Source organism: Passer domesticus, chromosome 1, assembly GCF_036417665.1.
Source record: "Passer domesticus isolate bPasDom1 chromosome 1, bPasDom1.hap1, whole genome shotgun sequence".
Lineage (NCBI taxonomy): Eukaryota > Metazoa > Chordata > Aves > Passeriformes > Passeridae > Passer > Passer domesticus.
This window is the reverse complement of record NC_087474.1, coordinates 26,662,180-26,684,281: the sequence shown is the minus strand read 5'-3', so window position 1 is coordinate 26,684,281 and position 22,102 is coordinate 26,662,180. Positions and strand designations below refer to the sequence as shown.

The 22,102-nt window shown below is 39.7% G+C and overlaps 2 protein-coding genes across 7 annotated transcripts in view; one reads left to right on the top strand and one right to left on the bottom strand.

Annotated features, from left to right (window-relative positions):
- Positions 1 to 9,985, top strand: part of VWDE (von Willebrand factor D and EGF domains) — a 50,830-nt gene extending 40,845 nt beyond the window's left edge. For 5 of the 6 annotated variants that reach the window (XM_064411266.1, XM_064411258.1, XM_064411257.1 and 2 more), the window contains 11 exons: positions 376 to 1,056; positions 1,541 to 1,636; positions 1,740 to 1,835; positions 2,359 to 2,454; positions 3,675 to 3,770; positions 4,110 to 4,205; positions 4,697 to 4,792; positions 4,892 to 4,987; positions 6,257 to 6,352; positions 6,940 to 7,043; positions 8,147 to 9,985. In XM_064411266.1, the coding sequence (XP_064267336.1) occupies positions 376 to 1,056; positions 1,541 to 1,636; positions 1,740 to 1,835; positions 2,359 to 2,454; positions 3,675 to 3,770; positions 4,110 to 4,205; positions 4,697 to 4,792; positions 4,892 to 4,987; positions 6,257 to 6,352; positions 6,940 to 7,043; positions 8,147 to 8,167 (1,574 nt within the window). In that variant the 3' untranslated portion in view covers positions 8,168 to 9,985. The remainder of the gene's footprint in view (positions 1 to 375; positions 1,057 to 1,540; positions 1,637 to 1,739; positions 1,836 to 2,358; positions 2,455 to 3,674; positions 3,771 to 4,109; positions 4,206 to 4,696; positions 4,793 to 4,891; positions 4,988 to 6,256; positions 6,353 to 6,939; positions 7,044 to 8,146) is intronic. The other variant, XM_064411263.1, reaches the window with a different exon arrangement.
- Positions 9,986 to 13,728: 3,743 nt separating this feature from the next.
- Positions 13,729 to 21,194, bottom strand: LOC135295287 (von Willebrand factor D and EGF domain-containing protein-like). Its single transcript, XM_064411290.1, has 5 exons — positions 20,929 to 21,194; positions 18,083 to 18,178; positions 16,171 to 16,275; positions 15,679 to 15,774; positions 13,729 to 14,114 (listed from the first exon to the last, which is right to left on the bottom strand). The coding sequence occupies exons 1-5, from the start codon at positions 21,104 to 21,106 to the stop codon at positions 14,005 to 14,007; spliced, it is 585 nt and encodes a 194-aa protein (XP_064267360.1). The 5' UTR covers positions 21,107 to 21,194; the 3' UTR covers positions 13,729 to 14,004.
- Between the last annotated feature and the right edge of the window lie 908 nt (positions 21,195 to 22,102).

Here is a 22,102-nt window from a genome sequence, read left to right as displayed (position 1 = left end):
TTAAATTCTTTCAGTTACCTAGTTGAAAGCAATATATGGAGCTGATAATCTGCTGACAGTAAATCTGTTTATTGACCTAATATGGGAAAATCTCTGCTCCTATAAATTGTGTTTTATCCTTATCTTCCAGCCAAGAAAAGGCCATGGTGAGGGCGGGAGAGGTTGTAACACCTTGATCTTCTCTAATTCTCCCAGTTAGGTTCTACTGCATACTTACATTCTGACATAGCACAAGGAGAGATATCCTGAAGCACAGAATGAATGGGCTGTATGTTTGTCTGTTCAGAAAACATTTCCCACCCTCAAAGGGAAAAAAAGTCTGATGGTATTCACGTACTTCTTCCCTTTTCCCCCCTTCTTTCTAACATACTGTAGGTTTTCAACCATCATCCTTTGAGAAGGTTTTAAGCATGTCAGGTTATATTCCCAGTTCTACAGATGTCCCAAAGAGATTTATTTCTACAGAAATGGTCAGTAGCAGCACACTACCAGCCTCCACAGTAAAAACAATCACTGCCTGGAAGACACCTGATTCACAGGCAAGTGCTTCTATACAACCAGTGGTCACTGGAAACATTGCTCATGCTCTAGGCACCATCAGTGGTCACCTTGCTGGCATGGAAAACAGTTCTTCGGTACATGCTGTAAAGGATGCATCTTCAAGGAGCCATGCTGTATCACCTGAGAAGAAAACAAGGGCACAAGTTGAGGCCTTCAGCTATTTTGAGAGCAGCAGGAAGACTTCCCCTAGCAGCAGAGCAAGTATAAGCAAAGGACATTCTTTGCCAAACAAAGCATTCAGAAGTGGAAATGCTCAAAGAGTTCTGCACCTATTAGCTAAGTATCAAGCAAGTAATTTACCTTTTACCCTTGTGGAAGCCACTGTCCCACCAAAAAAGTTTCCTGAAGAATTGAGTGAAACAGTGATTCCGAAAGCAGTGACCTGTTCTGATTTACCCTGTTTTCCTGGCGTACCCTGTGAGCCAAGGCAGGATGGAAGTGTCAAGTGTGGTCGTTGTCCTTATGGTTATTATGGAGATGGCTTCACTTGCAGAGGTATTACAAATTATTGCACTTAAATGCTTTGAAGAAAAGAATCTTGAGATGTCTTTATAATTTGCAAGTATATTGTTACTGTATTACAGAGGTATTGTAATATCTCTGTAATAGCTACTACTTCTGTAATGTACAGAGGTACTGTTACCTTGCAGAGGTATTACAAATTATTGCATTTAAATGCTTTGAAGAAAAGAATCTTGGGATGCCTTTATGACTTGCAAGTCTATTGTTACTGTATTATCAGTGGAAAGTGTGGTGTATTGAATTTCCTCATTTTCATTATTAATATTGTCATAGCCTACTGGCTTTTAGTTCTGTGGGTGCACTTAAAAATACCTGATGTGTCTTAGACTCTGCATTTATGGGCAGTGACATCATGGATTCTCTGTGATTGGGTCACTACATTAGGCAAGACACAACGTGCTGAAATGCCACTTTCATTTTTCTTATTCCTTTCTTTGTTTTCTTCTTTGCCTTTCAGCAAGATGTAGACAACCCTGTGGCAAAAATATGGAGTGTGTGGCACCCAATATTTGTAAATGCAAGCCTGGTTATGCTGGTCATAACTGTCAGGCTGGTGAGTATGACATGTTAATTTTGCCTGTGGTAACTCATATGCACAAATTAATGATTTGCAGAGTGCTGTTGTTTTATTTATTTTTTTTTTATTTTTTTTACAGCTCTATGCAGACCTGATTGCAAAAACCAAGGGAAGTGCATTAAGCCCAACATCTGTGAGTGTTTACCTGGATACAGTGGCTCCACCTGTGAGGAAGGTAAATGTAGCAGTCTTTGCTTTTAAATCCATAACTACCCAAAGGATGCTGTGAACAACTCCCATGACTGTTCATTCTGACAGCATGAAGGTGTGTTCATTTTATTGTCACTTTAACAGAGCTCTTGAGTTACATTTTGGTGTATGTCCTGATTTTCTTGATGCACACTGTAAATGTTGCTTATGATTGGATATTCCTAAATTTAGCTTTCACATTAAGTAGAGCAGTTCAGCAGTGAATGCAGTTGCCTCTAAGCTAAACACTCCTAAAGAGTGGGAAGCACAGTCTGGAAATTGTGTCAGCTTTCTTTTATTCAGGGTGTCCACCCCTGTTGGGACTGTGCACTATTGAAGTGACGTTGTTCTTATTACTTACTCTTGTCAAAAGGCATTGCATATATCTCCTTATTTTATTTTCAGTTTTTTGCTCACTGACAGTTATTAACATTTCATTTTTTATAAAGTATAACCAGTCCATGCATCTTTCTAGAGGAAATTTCTTGAATATGATTCTGTATCTGCAGCACATTGTAAACCACCGTGTCAAAATGGAGGCACCTGCTTGGCCAGAAATCTCTGCACCTGCCCATATGGTTTTGTGGGGCCAAGATGTGATACAAGTAAGCAAAAGAGAATAAGAGAAAAATACATGGTATTTTTCCTGTTCCTCAGGAGCAAGAAAGCAAATTATGGTTTAAATTTTTTATGCCTTCTGTCTAATGCTGGCAAATGACATAATACCTGTGCCTCTTTGAATGTTCCTATACCTGGGCATTTTAAACATCAGGTAATATTTGCACATAACTGTGAAAACATAATGCACTATAAAAGCTGCAAGTAGTTTATATTTTGTTATTCACAAATATGGAAAAAATGAGTACATTTTGTATGTGATATTACCTGTAGAAAAACACACAGATGTTTCTTGTGTCCTGACAGCTTTTTAATTTCTGTTAGCTCAGATTGATTAGATACTGAGGAACATTCAGAGGCTAGTTTGTCAGAAGGACTGGGATACAGGAAAACTGAATTCAGAACCACATTATAGTGTCTTTTTTTCCTTTTACCTGGAGTGAAAAATTGAAAAATTTGCTGTGATCATAGCTGAAAGATTGGAATTACTTTGTCTCACATAAATTGTCTTTTACATATCAAATCATGCATGCTGCAATTTGGCAACTCCAAATTTTGGATAGATTTTATATGGGTAATTTGTATTCCTTCAGAGAATCCAAATTTAGACATGCCGTTTATATACTGTTCACCTGAATGTACCATTGCATTATCGATCCTGAATTCAGAAAACCCTTTGTCTCCTCCTCAAATCCCAGGCTTTGGCTTTCAGTTTTTTCTGTTCTAATTTCAATTCTGACAAAAAAATGCTGCTCTTTGTGAAGGAGTACTAAAGAGTATGAGCTCTTTTCCAGAAGTGATTCATGGTTTTCCCCAGATATGATATTTTAATGTCTTTGCTTGTCAATCTCATGTTCCTGTGTGCATGCAGCTGCACTTGCATCACTTAACACAGTCCATTTGTCTCAGTATTGCATTTCTTAAACATCTATGTTTTTAACACTAAATATAACCAGACCATGGATATTTGCATGGAAAGACATTTTATTTACCGTTGTCATCTGTGCTTGCTATTATGGGTTTGAGACTAGATTACTCTGTTCAGCAATTCCTCTTCAGCTAGAAATTTTATGTTACTTGCAGTGTTAATTTTTGGGAAAGAACTGAAAAACAAATCGAGAATATTTTGTGATGTATCTCTTTCTTGTCCTCCCACCCCCTGTCTCCTTCCCTTCCTTATGTTTTTGCCCACCTTCTTGGATGGCAGTGGTTTGCAACAGGCACTGTGAAAATGGTGGTGAATGTCTCACTCCGGACACCTGCCAGTGTAAACCTGGCTGGTATGGACCAACCTGCAGCACAGGTACCACCCCTGCAGCTTCCTTCTTCCTGGGAGAGCATCCATAGGACCTCCCGTTGTTTGAAATTTGGAACTGCATGGCTTGGGTGGCAGCAGTGGGCAGCTGCTCTCTGCTACAGAGCCCCCACACTCCCCTGAGTCTCTGCAGGTTACTTCTGCTGCCAGCAGCACCTCTGGGAAGTCTTATGCTGATCCTTTAATTTGGGGTAAAGATTCTATGGGAATGACATTTGCCTGCAGTTGTCTTAGGTGTTTAATTCCTATTCTTGAAACAGAAACACATATTTTATAGACTTTATTTGGATGTCATGCTTCCCACTCTTCCTGACCCTATTTCTGCAGCAATGTGTAATCCTGTGTGTCTCAATGGTGGTTCCTGTACTAAGCCAGATGTTTGCCTGTGTCCACATGGATTCTTTGGTGCCCACTGTCAGAATGGTAATATTTTCTTTATTTTTTCTTCCTACTCCTTAGTTGCCGTTATGAGGAAATCTGTGAGAAAGCATTAAGACATAAAATTAACAATCAAGTAATGTACCTGAGAAGTAGAGTAAAACAGAGACTACATTATTTTTTAGATTTTATGGCTGATTCAACAACTGTCCAAACAGCGCGAAGACTCAAAATTATTCTTGTATTCCACTCAACATTTAAGCAGTTTTCGTCCCATTCAGTTGTATGTTATGTGTAGTCTGGTTACTTTTGTACAGATACAGTTGCCAGCCTTGACTCCTTTTTATCTGATTTTGTTTTTAATATTGATTTTTACACCAAACCACATTAATATGGTTTTTACAAGGCATGCCTGATAGTGCTGAATGTCCATACAAGCTGTCAGAATTTTAGTGTTGCACTCCTGTTTTCCAAAAGTATATCGCTAAGTCAAAATGCAAACTTACAGCCTTTTTCCTCCTGTTTATACCTTTTAGCTGTCTGCAGCCCTCCTTGTAAGAACGGTGGTCATTGCATGAGAAATAATGTCTGTACTTGTCCTGATGGGTACAACGGCAGAAGATGTGAAAAAAGTAAGCCAGTGTTAAAATCTTCCTATGATCCAAAAATAGCCAATAAATTACTGTGTGATCAGTTAAATGTGTTAAACACCAGATGGTTTTGATTTTAAGGTGTCTGTGAGCCAAGGTGTATGAATGGAGGAAGATGTGTTGGCCCAAACATTTGCTCTTGTCCTTCAGGATGGAGAGGAAAAAGATGTAACACTCGTAAGTACCTTGTACCAGGAGAATCATACCTTAAAAGTAATATGAGACTCAGGGCAACTCTGCTCATGCAAGTAATACAGTTAGTGCCAAAGAACTGAAGAATATATACACATTGAAAAAACAGTTGTCTATATCTTTGCAGCATAATTTAGAATGGAGAACTTATACCATGCAGTTCTTAGGCTAAATCATGGGCCCGAAACATCAGTGAAATCCTTGTATAGCTAATATTATTTGTTTCTTTCTGGATTCTTGTCTAAATAAAAACATCTGCATTTCTGCAAGGAGATTAGTCAAAAAAGTGAAAGAAATCCAATTTGTGCTACAGGACATAAACCCAGATAGAATAGAAAAAGCAGTTCAGTGAATAATAGAAAACTGGAAACAGTTGGACGTGATGTGAATAAATGATGCAGTAAGGCACAAGCTCTTTAGGACAGGTAGAGATTGGACTGTGATGGTTACACATCTGTGGGTCACATTGTATCCTAAGAAAGATATTGATGGTGCATAAATAATTTGTGTCAGCATGGATAAAAGCACAGTCTGCATGAAAATCAGCATGAGGATGGCTAAAGTGTTAGTGTTTGTCAGAGTACCCACCCGAGGCTTAAGAACTGATATGGGCAATAAGCTCTCTAGTGGCATGGAGGAAAAATAAATTTTCCTCTATTACTTTCTGTAATTATTACAAAGGGGTTGTTTTTTGAAAAAAAAAAAAAAATTACCAGCATTTACAGGAGTGAGATATTGGACACTGTGGAGGAGAGATTTGATTATCAAATAGTCAGGTATGAATGAATGGAAATAATGGTGGGTTAGATCATGACTTAGTAAGGAGGGACAAATGTGCAGACAAATGGGTCACAGAAAATATCTTTGGGTCAAATATTCTTGAGTTGATTCATTGGGTGTTCAGTTGAATGACAAACAAAAGATCTCTCACCAAGGTATGTTCAAAAGATAAATTTGGAAAAAATAAAGGTCTTTAATGGTCCTCTCCTAATTCAGTATTTCAGGCTTTTGTAGAAATCTGTGACACAGCAGAACCGCTAAATGTGGGCTTTGGCTGTAGGGCTTTTTGTTTCTAGTTGCCTCTCTTCTTTAATATCTTGTTGGCCTTAGACACATATCTGAGTGAAGATGATGTGACTCTTGTGTGTGAAAAGCACTCTGCCTCTTGTGAGAGCATCCTGAAATCTGAATAATAGGTCAATCTAATTCAAATCACTTGGAATATAACCATACTTTTTGATGATGTTTGTGCAGCAATCTGTCTTCAGGAATGTAAGAATGGTGGGGAGTGTATTGGACCGAGTACCTGTCATTGTCCTCCACAGTGGGAAGGATTTCAGTGTCAAACACGTAAGAAATGATGCAACCTGAAACCTCTTGCTTCCACATAGCTCAGAATGCTTCAGCCATGCACAGTGGCTGAATGCTTCTCTGCACAGTGCAGAGAAGTCCTCCTATACCTTGGATGTGGTTTGTCCACATCTGTGTCAAGGGCAGGATAAAGAGTAGAGATTACTCTGCCTCTTCTGAAGCCCCCCAGGATCTGATGGCACTCTGGGAGCGTGGCAGTATGTGTTGGTTTGCTCCAGTGCTGGGTGCTGCTGCGCAAGCCCTGAGAGGCCATTGTGATAGCTTGAAATAGCAAGATGTGCCAAAAACCACCTTACTCGTGTTCTTTGCTCAGTCTCATTCACACCTTCAGTATGTTCTCGCATTAAATCTGCATCAAAGCAAAAGGGGGATGGGATAGGCAGAAGAACACTGTTGGCTCCACGTGACCTTTAAGTGTCCTTAGGCTGAGGGGTGATACCCTGTGAAAATACCTTCCAAGGTCTTGGTTCCTATAACAAACAGAATAAGTATCTAGAGATAGCATCCACTTTTCCTTCACCAAGGTATGTCCATGAATAAAGTCTCCTATGTATCTCTCGTTTTAGCTGTGTGCAACCAGAAGTGTCTGTTTGGAGGCAAATGTGTATTGCCCAACGTGTGCTCGTGTCGTCCAGGTTATACTGGAGTCCTCTGTGGGAAGAAAATTCAGGTACATGTAGAGGCAAGACACCATCACAATACAGTGATTTGAGGGTTAATTAACCAGTGCACCATGTCCAGTGAAGCAGCATGGTATACACCAAATGTGTATTTTGTCTGATTTCTTCCTTTCACTCTGCAGCAACAGAAAATTCATGGAATTTCTAAGAGCTTTTCCACTAATTTTTAGGTTCTAATACTTAGAGAATTGTTCTCAGCACCAAATGTAAACTTCCTTTGTTTCAAATTAAGCTGATTGTCTCTTGTCATGCAGCAGGAATTGATAACTATCCTCTTCACAATGACTACTATTTTCTTTTCCAGCAACTGGCTTCATTTTAGGCAAGTGTCCTACTGATGACTTTCTTAGTTTGCATCAAGTCAAGCTGTGATCTTCTCCCAACTAACTACACTGCCAGTCAGTCAGTTCGTTATTTGGGAATAACTTTACTTTTTTGTATCAGAGGGAATGATGACTATTTCTCTGTTTTGTCATGCAATTTTCTGTTGGATTCCCTTGCTTGAGTGCTGATGCTCACTCACTGAAGTAATTTGATTAAACATTTTGCTACAACTAACTGTTTGGTGATGTCTGAAGTAAAAGCATTCTGCTCCTCTTGCATCATCTATGGTGTTTATCTTCTTTTAATTTCAGTGTATTAGACACATTTGTGCTGCCAACAGAATGGAGAGATGGAGATTTGTTTCAGAAATCAAAAAAGAAATGCTTATACATATTTTTAAAGTATGCAACTACTCATCCTACATCAATAAGACTGTAATATTTGTAATATGGATTTCCAAAATGTGACCCAAAGAGAGAAATAATTTTGATTTAAAGGTTTTCATAAATATGTCCTGCATAGAGTTAATCTGTTTTTAGTTTAAAAAATATATATTGTCATTCAGTCAGACTGTGCTGTATCATAGGTTGATCAAAATAGCACATTTTCTTAATGAAACAAAAAAACTATAAGTCCAAGTTTCACTTAATGTTTTCTTTCTGCATATCAGGCAACCAAAGAGATTCATTGAAATTGTTTCATAAACATAATCATAATAATGGGTTGCCTCAGTAAAGTCTGGTTTTAATATTTGTTTTCTCTCTCCAAGGTACAAAGACATCATGGTTGAAGAAGTGTGGCAATTCAATTGCAATGCTGCATGGATGTATGAGACTTGAAAATAGCAAAAGGGTTGAAGGCAATTACAGAGTCATTTAAATGAAAGGAATATTCAGAAGCCTTATTTTAAAAGATTAATATGAATCACAAATGTTGGTGACTTCAAAACAACCAGTTTATAGTCATTAAAACATATGTATATTCCTGTAATTTTTTACTACCTCATGTACAAACCCCACAGCCTCTGACGTCTTCACTGAATTCCCAGATCAGATGACTGAGCCCAAAATTCTGCAGTTTATTCAACTGGACTATGGAATTTCTGTTGAGGGAACAAGACTGTAGCAGCTGTTGGGGGACTCTAGCAAGGAAGGCAGCACTTCTGCACTTGTGAATGGTACTCTTGTTTACAAACACTGTTTACATACATATCATTTGGCTGAGGACAGAAGAAAAAGCAGAACTGTTTTTTCTTGTTTTGCATTTACATCAGTCTTGTTGTAATGACAAGCCAGTAGCAAGGAAGGAGGGAAACCAGAACAGAGGCTGGGCTACTGACAATGAAGGCAAGGCCTCCTGTCCTGGTAACAGTCAGCCAGATGCAGAATGACTCTGATTTATCTATGACATGCCTTTGCAGCTGGAAGCCAGATCCCAACTTTTCTGTTTGGACTTCATTTCTTACAGTCACAAATTTGAAGAGCTAGCTATGAATTATTACTGTGTCTGTAAGATTTTTATGCCCCTGAGATGACAGTCAGTAATATGAGGAAACTTTTTTCCCAAGACTCTTAGAGAATTTAACAATGCTTTCAGCAATGCTGATTCTTAAAATAGGAACTAATAAGAGGAGAAATTTGTTGTACATCATGCCATCCATACTCACCATGTCAGAAAGTATTTGTGAAGACTTCACAGAGGATTTTTTTACCATTGCCAATTGCTCCAATGAAATGTTGGCACCTACCAGCTGCCAGATAGTTTTGGGAAAAAAAATTCCTACAGAGGACTGTAACTTTCTCCTAGAGCTGTGAAAGACATTTCAGTTCCTGCTATAACAATGTAATAGGCACAAACATCCCTTTGGCTAAGCCATTGAAGTTTATTGCTTTGGTTTTTTAAGCCAAAAATAAACATCATGAGTTCCGGTTCTCCTGAGCAATATTCACTTTATATGCACTAATTTTGAACAGGAAGAAAATAGAGGTAATTTTGCCATTTACTGCCATTCTGGGATGCTGATTACCAAATCATAGCTGTTAGCATTCTGTGCCTAGATTTCTCCTCACCTTTTGTTATTTCTTAAGTCATCTTGCAAAGCAAGCTGGCATTTTGAGAGCTTAGCATCATTCCAGAATGATACCTCATGGATTTCCAATTGCCTGACTGGTGTATTTAAAAAACGTCCAATTTCCCACTTGCATTTTAAATTTCAGTGTTTCCATAGTTTCTTTCAATCAAGAATCCATATGGCTGATAGCCTGATGATCTGGGAACTATTATATTACTTAAAACCTACTCCTCTTGAACATTTCCTGTCTCACATCTCACAAAGATGCTGATGAACAAAATCTGACTAGCTCTTGGAACTGTTTTGGATACACAAGGAAAAAGTTTTTAGAGTACAAACACACCAATATAACATAATCTCTTATTGTAATCACTGCTGTTCCATGTGTCAGTTACAGAGGTACTGTGCAAAAAAGAAAGATAACATCTGCTAATAGTACTTTGCTTAATGAGTTTGTGCAATCCTTCACTCACAAAACTTAATACATATATGTGCATTTCTAGGATTTCAGGCTCAATAAAGGGTTTTTTATTATAATTGTTAGTGTTTGCTGTTTATTTTCAATGGTTTTAAAGGCAGAAATTATTTCTTTCACATTTTCCAAATGCAAGCTGTGCGAACAAAAGTGCATTGAGAGTTTTGCTACAGTAGCTAAAAATGCTCAGTGTTAGGCTGTGCTATTTTTGCTATTTTCCAGCAAGCACATGATGCAGAAAAATTATTAGTACATGCAAAATACTAGATAGCTACTTCAAAACTGCCCAGTAATTATGTGATTAGTTGAATCTGTTTTGTTACTACATTGTCCATCATACACATGAAAGAGAATTCACTGTAATTAGAAAGCACATGGCAACAATACAGTAAAATTACTCAGTGTAACGAGATGTGGATTTTTATAGAGGGCTTGTGTACAGAGGTTAACTGAACTGCTGAAATTGTAACCTGCAATTAGGCCCAAAAGAGTTAGGGGATGTGGGAGTGGGGAGAAGGATTGGAGTTGACACAGTTTTACTCTGGAGGAATGAAGGGCAACTTGCTCAAACTGAAGATTTTGCAGTGATTCTTACCACATTATGCACAACACCAGTATCTTAGTTGAATTTTCTTGCATGATTTCTTTAGATATTAAAGATTGCTGGAAGGTACCTATGTACAGCATCCATTTATTACCTGGTTGTACTACAGCTGCTCTGCAGGCCAGAAGAAATTCTCCCAAGTGCACATTGATTTTTGCCCCCGATCTTGAAAAGATCTTTTAAAATGCACTACAGTGAATGTTCTCTGAAGGAAGGGCTTGTATGACAGAAGATACCACAGACAGTCATGTTGGCTGTTTATTTTAAAAATAAAATCACAAGTGGGCCCTATGGGAAAGGCTCTTTCTTTTTACAAAAGTTAATTATATATTTTCATAGCTGACAAGAAAAAGCAAGTTAACATTTCTATTTACCAAAAGCAAGCTCATGAAGAAGTATCAGCGCAAGCCCTAAAGTAAATAGGTATAAAAACTGAAGCTACATCACAAATTGGCTACACCCACTCCATTATTTGTCCAAATAGAAAAACCCAAAGTTTAAATTCTCAAAATATATCACTGGGGTACATATACAAACCCAAACGCAGAGGTTAGAAAGCTTTGCTAATAACTAAAGTTGTTTATGCAATTTCTGTCATTTAAAGGCGTCTCATGCTGGTATCGGGTCATTTTACCCAACTTCTGCCCACATCTCAGTTTAGCAGTTTACAGCTAAACCAAGTAAATCCATTCTTGCCAGAAGCACTTAGAGCAGAAGAGAAAACATTAATAAAAATGTGCATGTAAGTAAACCAAAAATAAACACCTCACCTTTCCATGCACACTCTAGAAAGAGTATCAAAAATGCAACCACTACAATACCTCTGAGATTTTTAGTTGTTTTAGTGAAATGCATAAGGTGTAACAGTTAGCTCTAATGAGTAAGGGAGCTAACATGTTCTGTGTTGCTTTTCTTGACCTTTGAGCTGCATGCATGACATCTCCCCACAGGAAGACATAGCTATCTCCAAAAAGTATGTGCTCTAACTAGTATGTTCAATCCTCCAGTGAGCAGAAAACAAACAGAAGACAAGAATTACTGACAGTTCTTTTAGTCTTTTTAGTATGTTTAACTGTGGAAATAATAATCTGGGGACACAGACTGTCATTAATAATATATTCTAAGACTGTTCGACTCTAACTAACTAGAAAAATCACTTTTAAACTCACTTAAAATTTAGTTGAATGATAAGAAGAAATATTTCTTAAAACAACAAAAAAATAACCCCACAAAGAACACTGTAGCCAGTAGATGGTGCTATGTTCAAGTAGTATTTCTGAAATATGCCATTGCATTCTGTGTGGCATCAAATTACTGCTTACTTCAATCATCTCTAAACAGGAAACTAAATTAGCATTTGTTTTGGCCTGTTCAGAAACACCAATTACAGATCTTTCAATGACTGCTTCTGGTCTCTTGCTCCTGACAATGCCAATATCTCTTCCAGCTTCTAGTCACTATTACTGTCACTTTTGTCTTTATTAGGAGAAGCCAGTCTTTTTTGGGAATAATACTGAGATATCATGCCTCTTTGTATTTACATAGTACTGATTATTTACTCTAAATTTTGGGTCTGGTGCAAGCAATTTTTTTTCCTGTTCATTCCCTGGCAAACAGTGTGTCACCTAAGGTATAATATATATATATAATATTTATTATGTATATATAATGTTTATATAAGATATATAATATATATTATAATATGTATAATAATAATATATAATATAGAATATAGAATATATATCAGCCTAACTTCTGGATTTCTAAATTATGGCATGATGTAGTGGATTGTGACACAGAATTATATCATCATCATCATCATTATTATAAAACTTCAGAACAGTTGATGGAATCATCTTGCTCCACACATGAGAATCACATTTTCACCAGCAGGTGTGAAATAGCCAGTGTATCCCAGCAAAAGCAGCACAAAAAATGTGCATTCCTCTTATGTTGTGCCCTGTCCCTGCACAAAATCCTTCACAACATCTCTGCAGCAGGTTTCCTGTAAACCTCCAAAGGAAGGAGAAAGCTCAACTATGCAATTTCTCAGAACAGGAAACAGGAGACTCAGGAACCAAACCACTGCCTTTCAATTGCCCTCTGCACACTTGAGCACCCTCTTGTAGAGAAGACTGGAAACCAAGAAGACTCCGTTACCTTTGCCTCTTTGCTTAGTGGCTTGTAATCCCAGGAGAAACAGGTCACTGAGTCAGTGCCCATGAGAGCTACACGTTCTGGTAGTTAAACACACTTAAAATGTTGCTCCAATAAAAAGTAATGCATAGCTAAAATTCTCACACACAAAAAAAAAATCTAGTTTTATCTAGAAGACAATGAAAAGCAACCTCTCAAAAAAATAAAAACTGATCTGAGCATCATTTGGAAAGTTCACTGATTCAGTTTGCATGTTTTGGCAAAACCCTCCTCAACAGTACCATACAATAACCAGCACAAATGAGACACGGAACAATGAACATAGGAGCCTCAGTCCATTCTGCAGCCCATTCAAAAGGCTGCAAAATCTAAATGAAGCCAAACAGAAACATCTCCAGAAGTCAATATCAACATCCCCCACACGTGATTTGTGACAGGCACGGCTTTTCCTCACTGCTAGTCTTCAGCCTCCCATTATACTGCTCCCAGAACAACACAGTCCTGAATTATTATTAGCACAGAATTATCAATGTCTCCAGAAGAAAAATTCATTTCCCTGTCTCACAGGGGCAAAGGACAAGAAATAATTGGATGTTGAGAGATATGAGATGATATGACCTTAGAAGTAGTCAAGATAAGGACTCTTAGAGTATCAGCATGGATTAAGCTTTTAGAAAGTAACAGCAGAATGACTGAACAAGTATTGGTAGGGGAGTGCTAGTTGTTGGGGTTTTTTTTAAATACTGTTTAGCTGATTGGGATCCAGATCAGATTGGAGGGGGAGGATCAGGAAGCAGACATAAAGTGATAACCAAATAAGATGCCTTGCAGTTTGGTAAAGTTCCAGAAAGATGCAAACTTGGCAAGTTTCCTCTTGCAACTGTTTAATCTCAAGGCAAATTATATTTGAACTAACATTCACTTCTGATGTTGTGAATTAAGGGCTTTTTGTTTCATGTGATTTAAAAAAATGTAATTATATAGCACAGTAAGTCTAGTGAAAGGGGAGAAAAATCGAAAAGAAGAGCATAGATCTATTCTGACTTGATTTGAGGACAATTTTATTTCAAGGTCAGCTGTATCAACCAAGCATAATACTTTTGTTTATGAAGAAAAAATGGGAAGAGGAGAAAGGAGAAACAACTTTCTTACAATCAGCAATACCTTCCTTTCATATAAAAAAGCATGTACTTAATATACAGAGGACAAAAAGCTGTCTAAAATCAAATTACCATGTTTATTTTAAGGTCCCCCACTGCTGCAGACTTCCTCACTGTATAGTCACATTAAAAAATGCAGCTTATCTTGGCTGAAGTTTCTTCATTCCTTCCTTTTCTTTGTACACTGTGGCCCAGAGTATGGCAGTCGACATCTGCACACATTTGGAGCGATGCATTTCCCTCCGTGCTGGCAGGGCAGCTTACACACAGCTGAAATGAGACACCAGATACACAGCATATCTTCAGCACAACACAGCATCATTTTTCTTTTTGTCTCACTGCAGTAGCAGAATTGTTCCCTGGTGACTGCACTGGGGCAGTATAAATAAAAGCATAATGGAAGAACTGAAAAGCAATGTCTCTCAATTTATGGCATTGTGGCCTTCACTGGAATACAGGCACAGTATGTCTAGTCTTATTCATGCTCCATTTCCCTTTTAAAATACTATAATTTCTGTTCTTTAAGGCAGAGGCTTTTTTTGAGATGGATGCCCCCATAAAAGTGAGAGAACAATAAAATTTCCTCCTGAAACTTATTCAAGCCAGTGCTTGGATCCACACCCATGGGGAAACAGTCACCTAGCAGTATCTCACATACTGCCCTCCTCATCCCCCACGAGAGCAGAGGAGGGCTGAGTGGGCACAGCTTCAGCTGTCCCCTGATACACACCAGTCCAGCTGACAAGCCAGGGGCTGCAATTTATGTATGAGCATGTACACCAAAAGAAGTCAAACTTGATGCAGATCTGGTTAGTTTGGGAACTGATTATTTTGACATTAAGAACCTGAACACTTCTGCCATTACTGCAGCTGCAGGGAGCTAAGCATTCTATAAGTTTTCTGCAACTCCCACACTTGGCATTTAATATCACCCTCTATCTCAATACACTGATGGATATAAACCCATTTTGATGGTAAATGGTAATATCAAAATATTACTTGTTAATGTTTGCTGGACTATCTATATTGCAGAAGAACTAACACTAGCTGATGTAGTGCCACAGCCATGCCCACAGACATGACAAAGTATCAGATGCAGAGGACTTAATCTGGAGATTCTGCACCCACAATACCCAGTTCAAAACCAATGGTTGCACGGGGGTGTCTTCAGACTCCCAGAGAGCAAAAAAGAAGCCCTTGCCTTTTGTAGTCTCAGGATTATTGCCTTTAGCATCAGGGCAGTGCTGTTACAAGCATACAAGGCCCAAGAAGCAAAGATTAAAGACTTTATAATTACCTGTTTTTGTGAATCAAAGTTTGTGAAAATGGCAGTGGTTGTTCAGCAAGAGTGTCAGTACTAATCCTGATAACAGGAAGCTTTCAGAGTTCTAAGAACACATGGAGTTGATTCTATCAACTTATCTTCAAAGTGAGAAGCAAGTTTAAATTTTACATGTCTATAAAATTTAATGAAGCTTCTAACCCACACCAGTAGCAATAATACTTCTGTAATTTTCAGTTCTTTATATTGGGGTCTCATTTTACAGACAATATTTCAGAAATACCAAAGAAACATACCAAGTAATTAATTTGGTGACAACCAAAATCTGAATCTCTTTCAAAGTGAAAAAGTTATGTGTTTCTGACCAAACTGAACAGCCATCTACTCCCTATACATACTTTTAAGAGCCCCAGTATGTGGAACCAGCTCTCAGTTACTATTCTAAGATACTTTCCCTGGAAGCTTTGTTAGGCCCTGAAGATTTGAACACTTTGATTGGTAAATCAAACAAGCAGAGGAAAGGATAAATGAAAAATGCCAGAAGTCATTTACCTAAGTGACATGCTCTACCGACCCATCCAGCTGGACAGCTACAAATCCCAGGAGCCACACAAGCTCCATTATTCCGACAACCTTGAGGACAAATTGCTACAAGAAAAAGAATGGGTAAGTCAGCAGGATTTATAAAACTGATGTAAAAAAATCCTGACAGAATGAAAGATTCAGGATGATACAAGTCAAAATGGCAAAACACATTTTCTTCTAGGCCAGATATTCAACTGGTATAACTCCAAAAGCATTTCCAGGACCATGAAAATGGAAAAAAAAAATATAGGTACTGTGTTATGAATCTTGGTTTAAATGTGAACAGTTGTACACCTTAATGCAAAATATTTTCACACTATTTTATCTGTGTAAGCATCCATAATGTAGGTCACTCATTTCCATAATAATGCAATGACATTTCCATTAATACATTTAAAATATTTTTGTTACTGCAATTTTAGAATTAATATAAATATTTGCATGAATGTAGACACGTACCTTCCTGGCATCTTGATCCTGTCCAGCCAGAAGCACAAAGGCACTTCACGACTCCATTGACAGAGACACATTCCCCACCATTCTGACAGCCTCCTTCACAGCTTACTGTGGAAGACAGCATACATTGGGCATTTCAGAAGCAGCACAGGACTTTGAATAATTGTCTTTAAACAGCTTGTCTGGCATCAACTACTTGTTTTATCTCATCTGCAAACACTAAAATTTTGACTGTTCAGGGCAAGGCACTGTTCTGCTTCTCACCAGTAACACCACTGTTCATCAGCTACACCACAGGAACTAACAACATGCATATTTGTTTCAAACTTGCCAAATCACAGTTGGTGATCCAATAACATGTGGTGAAGGATTCATGTATTTCCTTACCTGACAGGACCTACACGTAAGAGGAAGAAGAGAAGAGGATATTACTTTGAGAAATGAAATTATGACTATAGTCAAGTTAAGCAGTGCCTTCCCAAAGGCCAAATACTTGAGTTAGCCTCCTCATTTCAGAATTGTTCTACACATCAAAGCCCTGAAGGCCTCATTAATGAAGTGTTATTTATGCCAGACATATGATTGGTATCAACTGTGGGGAGCACAATTGCTCTTCTGTACAATCAAATGCTTCCTTTCACAAGCATGAATGTATATTCTACACCACCTTCACTGTATTGAAGAAAAACAACTATCCTTCACTGTAAAGGTGGACAGTTTGGATGTCTGCTTGATAATTTGTAGATGAAATATCCAAATCTCTTGTTCAACCACAAATATTGAGCACAATTTCAGCTAACAGATTTTTGACACAAGTACTGAACATGCAAGGAGATGAAAGTCAAACCCAGCACAGCTGGAAAAGCTCTTCAATGTTTGTTTGCATATTACTTTGTGAGACAATGTAAGTTAATGTATTTAATACTGATTGCATTTGATCTATTACGGTGACAGAGAAAAGTGCATGAGCACTGGATGAAAGCAAATACTACTCCAGTCTTCCAGAAGGGCAAGAAGGACCCAGGAAACTACAGGCTGGTCTGCCTCACCTCAGCTCCTAGTGAAGTAATACAAGGACTGACTCTGGAAACCATTCCCAGCCACATTAAGGACAAAGAAATCATCAGCAGGTCTTCACAGAGAGGGTGACCAAATGCTGGTACAGATTGCCCTGGGAATTATGGAGTCTCTGTCCTTGGAGATATTCAAAAGCCATGAAGACTTGGCCTTCAGCAGCAGGCTCCAGGTAGCCCTGCTTGAGCAGGGAGCTTAGAAATCTTGACCTCCAGAGGTCCCTTCCAACCTCGCCCAGTCTGTGATTTTGTGAGATTCTGTAACAGCACATTGCCCCACACCACACACAAGTTTGTACATGTACAACAGTGTTTTCTTGGATTGCCTTTTCCAATCCATACATATATTCAATAGACTTCACAAAACCATCAAAAATGGTCTTTGCTACTCCTTATCTGTCATCTCCCATTACCTCTCAACAATACATTGCCACACATATCCTCAGTGACTGGCCCTCAATGTTACCATCTTGCAGATACTACATAAAAGTTTCAACCACTTAATGCAGAAATATGTATCTACACAAGCCATCTCAAAAAATGATTTAGAAAGAATCTGTTATAGAGATAAATGGAATATTTATGTAGCACATAAAGAGGGTATTTTCCAAGGCAAAAACCTCAGATTCTCACAACACATTTCAGCACATGTACTCCATCCCTTCCTCCTGCAAGCATGCAGATCCTCTAGGCCATGCATGTCTTGATAGTAAGGTCAGAAATTTACAGAATTAAGGTCATTATTCCAAAGTGTGTTAGACCCAGGACTTGAGGCATCCTAAATTAATTTAGGAGTTTTCAAACTCCTTGTCTTTCCAAGCTACTGCCTCCTTGGGTCTTACCTTTATGACAGTATCTACCTCCATACCCAGGTGGACATCTGCATTTTCCAGGTCGGAGGCACTCTCCCCCATTTTTGCATTTTGGATAACATGTAGCTGTAAGACAGACAACAAAGAAAGGCTGGATAAATACTGGTGAATCTTACTAAAGTTGCTACTTAAATACATAAGAAATTTGCATGTTATTATATTTTCATCAGTTTGTCTTAATATTTTCTAAGATATATCTGCCACGTCACCTTACATTGCTGATAAGGTGAAATCATTTCCCTGCACGGGAAGCACTCCACCACACTAAGCTTTTAAGCACTCAAAACTACGGAATGTTTTGGGCCTGGACAGAACAGGAAGAAGAAAGACTCCTATTAAACAGGAACACAGCTGGACTGCCAAAAAAGCTTTTGATAACTGGAGAAATAACAGAAAATAGGTGATAAGAAGAAATTATTCAATAAAAAGATGTTGCAATTTAAGAGGCATCACGTGATTCTTAAGATGAAATATCAGACTTTTTACTCTTTACTGGATTCCTATCCAGTAAAGAGTACTTTACTGGATAGGAATCCAGTAAAGATTGGATTCCTTGCTCTGTGCCTTATACCTCTTCTCTAAAATATCTCCAGAAGTAAGTAATGATTTCTTTCTCCCCCACATTCTTTTTTCCCCTTTTTTTGCTTCAGCTGGCTTTTCAGAAACCTTTCCAAAATGTAGAGTGTTTAGCAAGCATCCAAGATAAATGTAAGTCTTCTCATTACTAATAATCTGTTGGAAGAAAAGCATATATGATCATCACAAATCCTGCAACTTTTTCATTGCTGACGGCTTGGACAAGTTTGATAAGGTATGAAAAAAAATCTCAATTTTGCAAAACTCTGGATAAATCCATTCAGATTGCAAATTAATTACCTATCATCTAGACTCTCTGCAAGTCATAATCACCCCTGAATCAGCCCTGCTGTCTGAGAAAACATTTGTTTATTCACACACAGGTTTTAGAAACCCAGCTGTTTCGGGAGTCTCATCTGAGTTAGCTGCTGGTGTGAGATGAGCTCTCTACTTTTACTGGATAGGTGAAAAGTATGAAAAAGATTAACAATGAATAACACCATCCTGATTTTGTCCTCTTATGCTTATTGCACTCTCAAGAAACCCAGCTGAAGAATAGAGGACTTTTCACATTAGTACCCATAGAATGAATACGGGCAGGCAAAGAAAGGACAGAGATGTATGAAAAAAACCAGCCAGTGCTCAGCTCTCTGCAACTTTTACCAGATGCTCTCTTTTCTTTGGAAGTGCCATGCAAGAGCTCTTGATATAAAAAAAAAAAAAAATTCCGTTTCTGTGTTATTTCACACCGTTTTCAGTTTGGTTTTTTTGACAGAACAAGGGATGAAAAGGGATGAAGCTTCATTTATCCATTTTTTTTTCTACGTTGATGACCTTACAAGCACAGGATTCAGTGGTTTCCTTAACAATTCCAGACAGTTCACTTCTCTAATTCAAGAACTGATCTGCCTCTCCACCAATATTTCACCTCTCCCCGAAACCCCAAAATGTCTAGGAACACACAGTTTTTGAAAAAGTTCATACAGCATAGTTTTTAATCTACACTACACAGCACATTAGCTATACATCATTTGTCACCACCTGCTAGCCTCAGCCTCAAAATGAAACAACACTCCATGAACAATTACAGTGTTGAATGAAATTTTCAGCATCTCATTTCAGAGCTTTAAAAAATAAAAACAATCACGTTTCAAATTAAGGACATTAAAAATTAGAAAAAATATTGTACAATTGTATCACCTCATAGGACAACATAGCAAAGGAACTGCTGACACTGAGTGATTTTTCAGCATTTAATAGCCACAAGCTCTACAGTTAAACTTTTAAACAAGAAAACTAGAAGATTAGAAATCTAATGTGTAACATTGAACACGGTTTAAACTAAAATTCTTCTTCACGATGTTTGCTTTTGCATATTAGGTGGCATTTTCAAAAAATATTTTGTCTCTCCATGGAAACCAACAGGAACAGACTCCACCCTAACTTTACACGTCCTGCCATGGAAATGGGATGTACAAATGACTCTGTGTCAGGTAACATCCAGGAAGGAAACAACAGTACTTTTACAAGCATAGTGTATTCCAAATAAAAAGAAATCCAAAAAATAACCTACTTTCTACTCTACACTCTTTTGATGTTTTTGTTAGTGACTAGTCCTGACTAACTGCACCTGGAGATACTTGATAAATGATCTTGCAGCTTAGAACGCTGTCAAGTCTCTAAAAGCATTCAAGAACCATCTGGATGCAATCCTGTGCACTGTGCTCTAGGATGACCCTGCCTGGGCAGGGATGTTGGACCAGATGACCTTCTGGTTCCTTCCAACCTGACTGATTCTGTGATTCCTTAAGTACAGAGAAGTATTTAAGCATGCAGTTAAAGCAGTAGGAGGAATAAAACACCAAAGCCTGTCCAGCGAGTGGCCTCTTACCCAACACCCAAGTGGCAAAAAGCTCTCTCTGGACCCACGGCCATTTCCGACAGCAGGGTCTGCTTACTAACTTACTAACGTGAGTTCTTCATGCTGGCTTTTGGCTGTGCGCCATCAGTTCGCTATCACTGCCTCACCCTACCAAAAGGTGCCTGAACTGTCTTCTTCCACCTCGCCTCCTTTAGGTCCTCCCCGGCACCTCACCACCCTCCTCTCACACCAGATCCAAACCCGATCTCCTCAGCCCTTCCCGCAGGGATTGCTCGCCGGAGGGCTGGCCCGACCGCAGCCTGTGCCCATCCCTGCCGCGCTCGGAGCGCCCCGGGACCGGCGCGTCCCGCCCCGTTACCGTGCTGGCAGCGCTCGCCCTCGTAGCCCTTGGAGCAGAGGCAGGAGCCGTCGGCGAGGCAGAGCCCGCCGTGCCGGCAGCGCGGGCTGCAGGCGGCGGCGGGGCCGGGGCCCAGCGCACACAGCCACAGCCCCAGCAGCAGCCGCAGCCCCGGGCCGCGGCCTGCGCGCCGCGCCATGGCCCGGCAGGGCAGCGCCGCCTCGGGCAGCTCGGCCCGCTTCGCTTCGCTCCGCTCCGCTCGCTGCCCCCTCAGCCCCGCTCCCTCACGCTCCTCTCGCTTTTACCCTCTCAGTCCGTTCCCACTCCTCCTCCTCCTCCTCAGGGCCGGCCTCCCCCGCCCGCCGCTCCCTGCGGGGTGGGAGCCCCCCCGAGCGCCCGTGACCCCAGCGGGTCTCCGTGCTCCGGCAGGGCCGGGGCTGCCGAGAAAGGGGGCACTGGAGTGACTTTGTCACCCTCTACAGCTCCCTGAAAGGAGTTGGGAGCCTGGTGGGGGAATCGGCTTCTTCTCCCAGGCAGCCAGCGACAGGACAAGAGAACATACTCTAGAGGACTCTAGTCTCTGCTCCTCTACTCAGGATGACCGCCTGCACTAGGGGAGGTTTAGGCTGGACATTAGGAGGAATTTCTTCACAGAAGGGGTTTCTAGACATTGGAACAGGATGCCCATGGAGGTGGTGCAGTCATCATCCCTCATGGTGTTTAAGGAAAGACTGGATGTGGCACGTAGTGACTTAGTGGTGGTTCAGTCATAGATTGGACTCAATCTTCTCAGAGGTCTTTTCCGACCTGACTGATCCTGTGATTTTATCTGCGGATCCAGAGGCCTCTGACAGCAGAGGACCAGCCACCAGGTCACCACATGGTGTGTTGGACAAGGAGCGAACCTTAGCACCCGGGCTGCTGGCATGCCCGAAATCTGCTGGTCCTGCCACCACTTCCAGGACAGCCCTGAACTCCCGCCCCGTTTGAGACCCCACAGACTCTGATTTCCATCTTTAAAGGTGCCATACATGAGTATCATGACATGATATTCAAAGGAGGGTTTCATAGAGAGGACTGAGGGACTGAACTCACTGCCACCTGACCGATGAGAGGAATACAAGTCTCATAGAATCATAGAATGGCTTCGTTTGGAAGGGGCCTTAAAATCATCTGGTTCCAGCACCCCTGCCAT

What these genes read in the sequence shown, in the direction of transcription:
- LOC135295287 (XM_064411290.1), bottom strand. Translation starts at nt 21,106, where the DNA reads ATGGCGCGGCGCGCAGGCCGCGGCCCGGGGCTGCGGCTGCTGCTGGGG. An exon ending in GGGCGAGCGCTGCCAGCACG is followed by an intron (nt 18,179 to 20,928) that starts GTAACGGGGCGG and finishes TCTGTCTTACAG; the next exon opens with CTACATGTTATCCAAAATGC. An exon ending in AGGTAGATACTGTCATAAAG is followed by an intron (nt 16,276 to 18,082) that starts GTAAGACCCAAG and finishes TGTCTTCCACAG; the next exon opens with TAAGCTGTGAAGGAGGCTGT.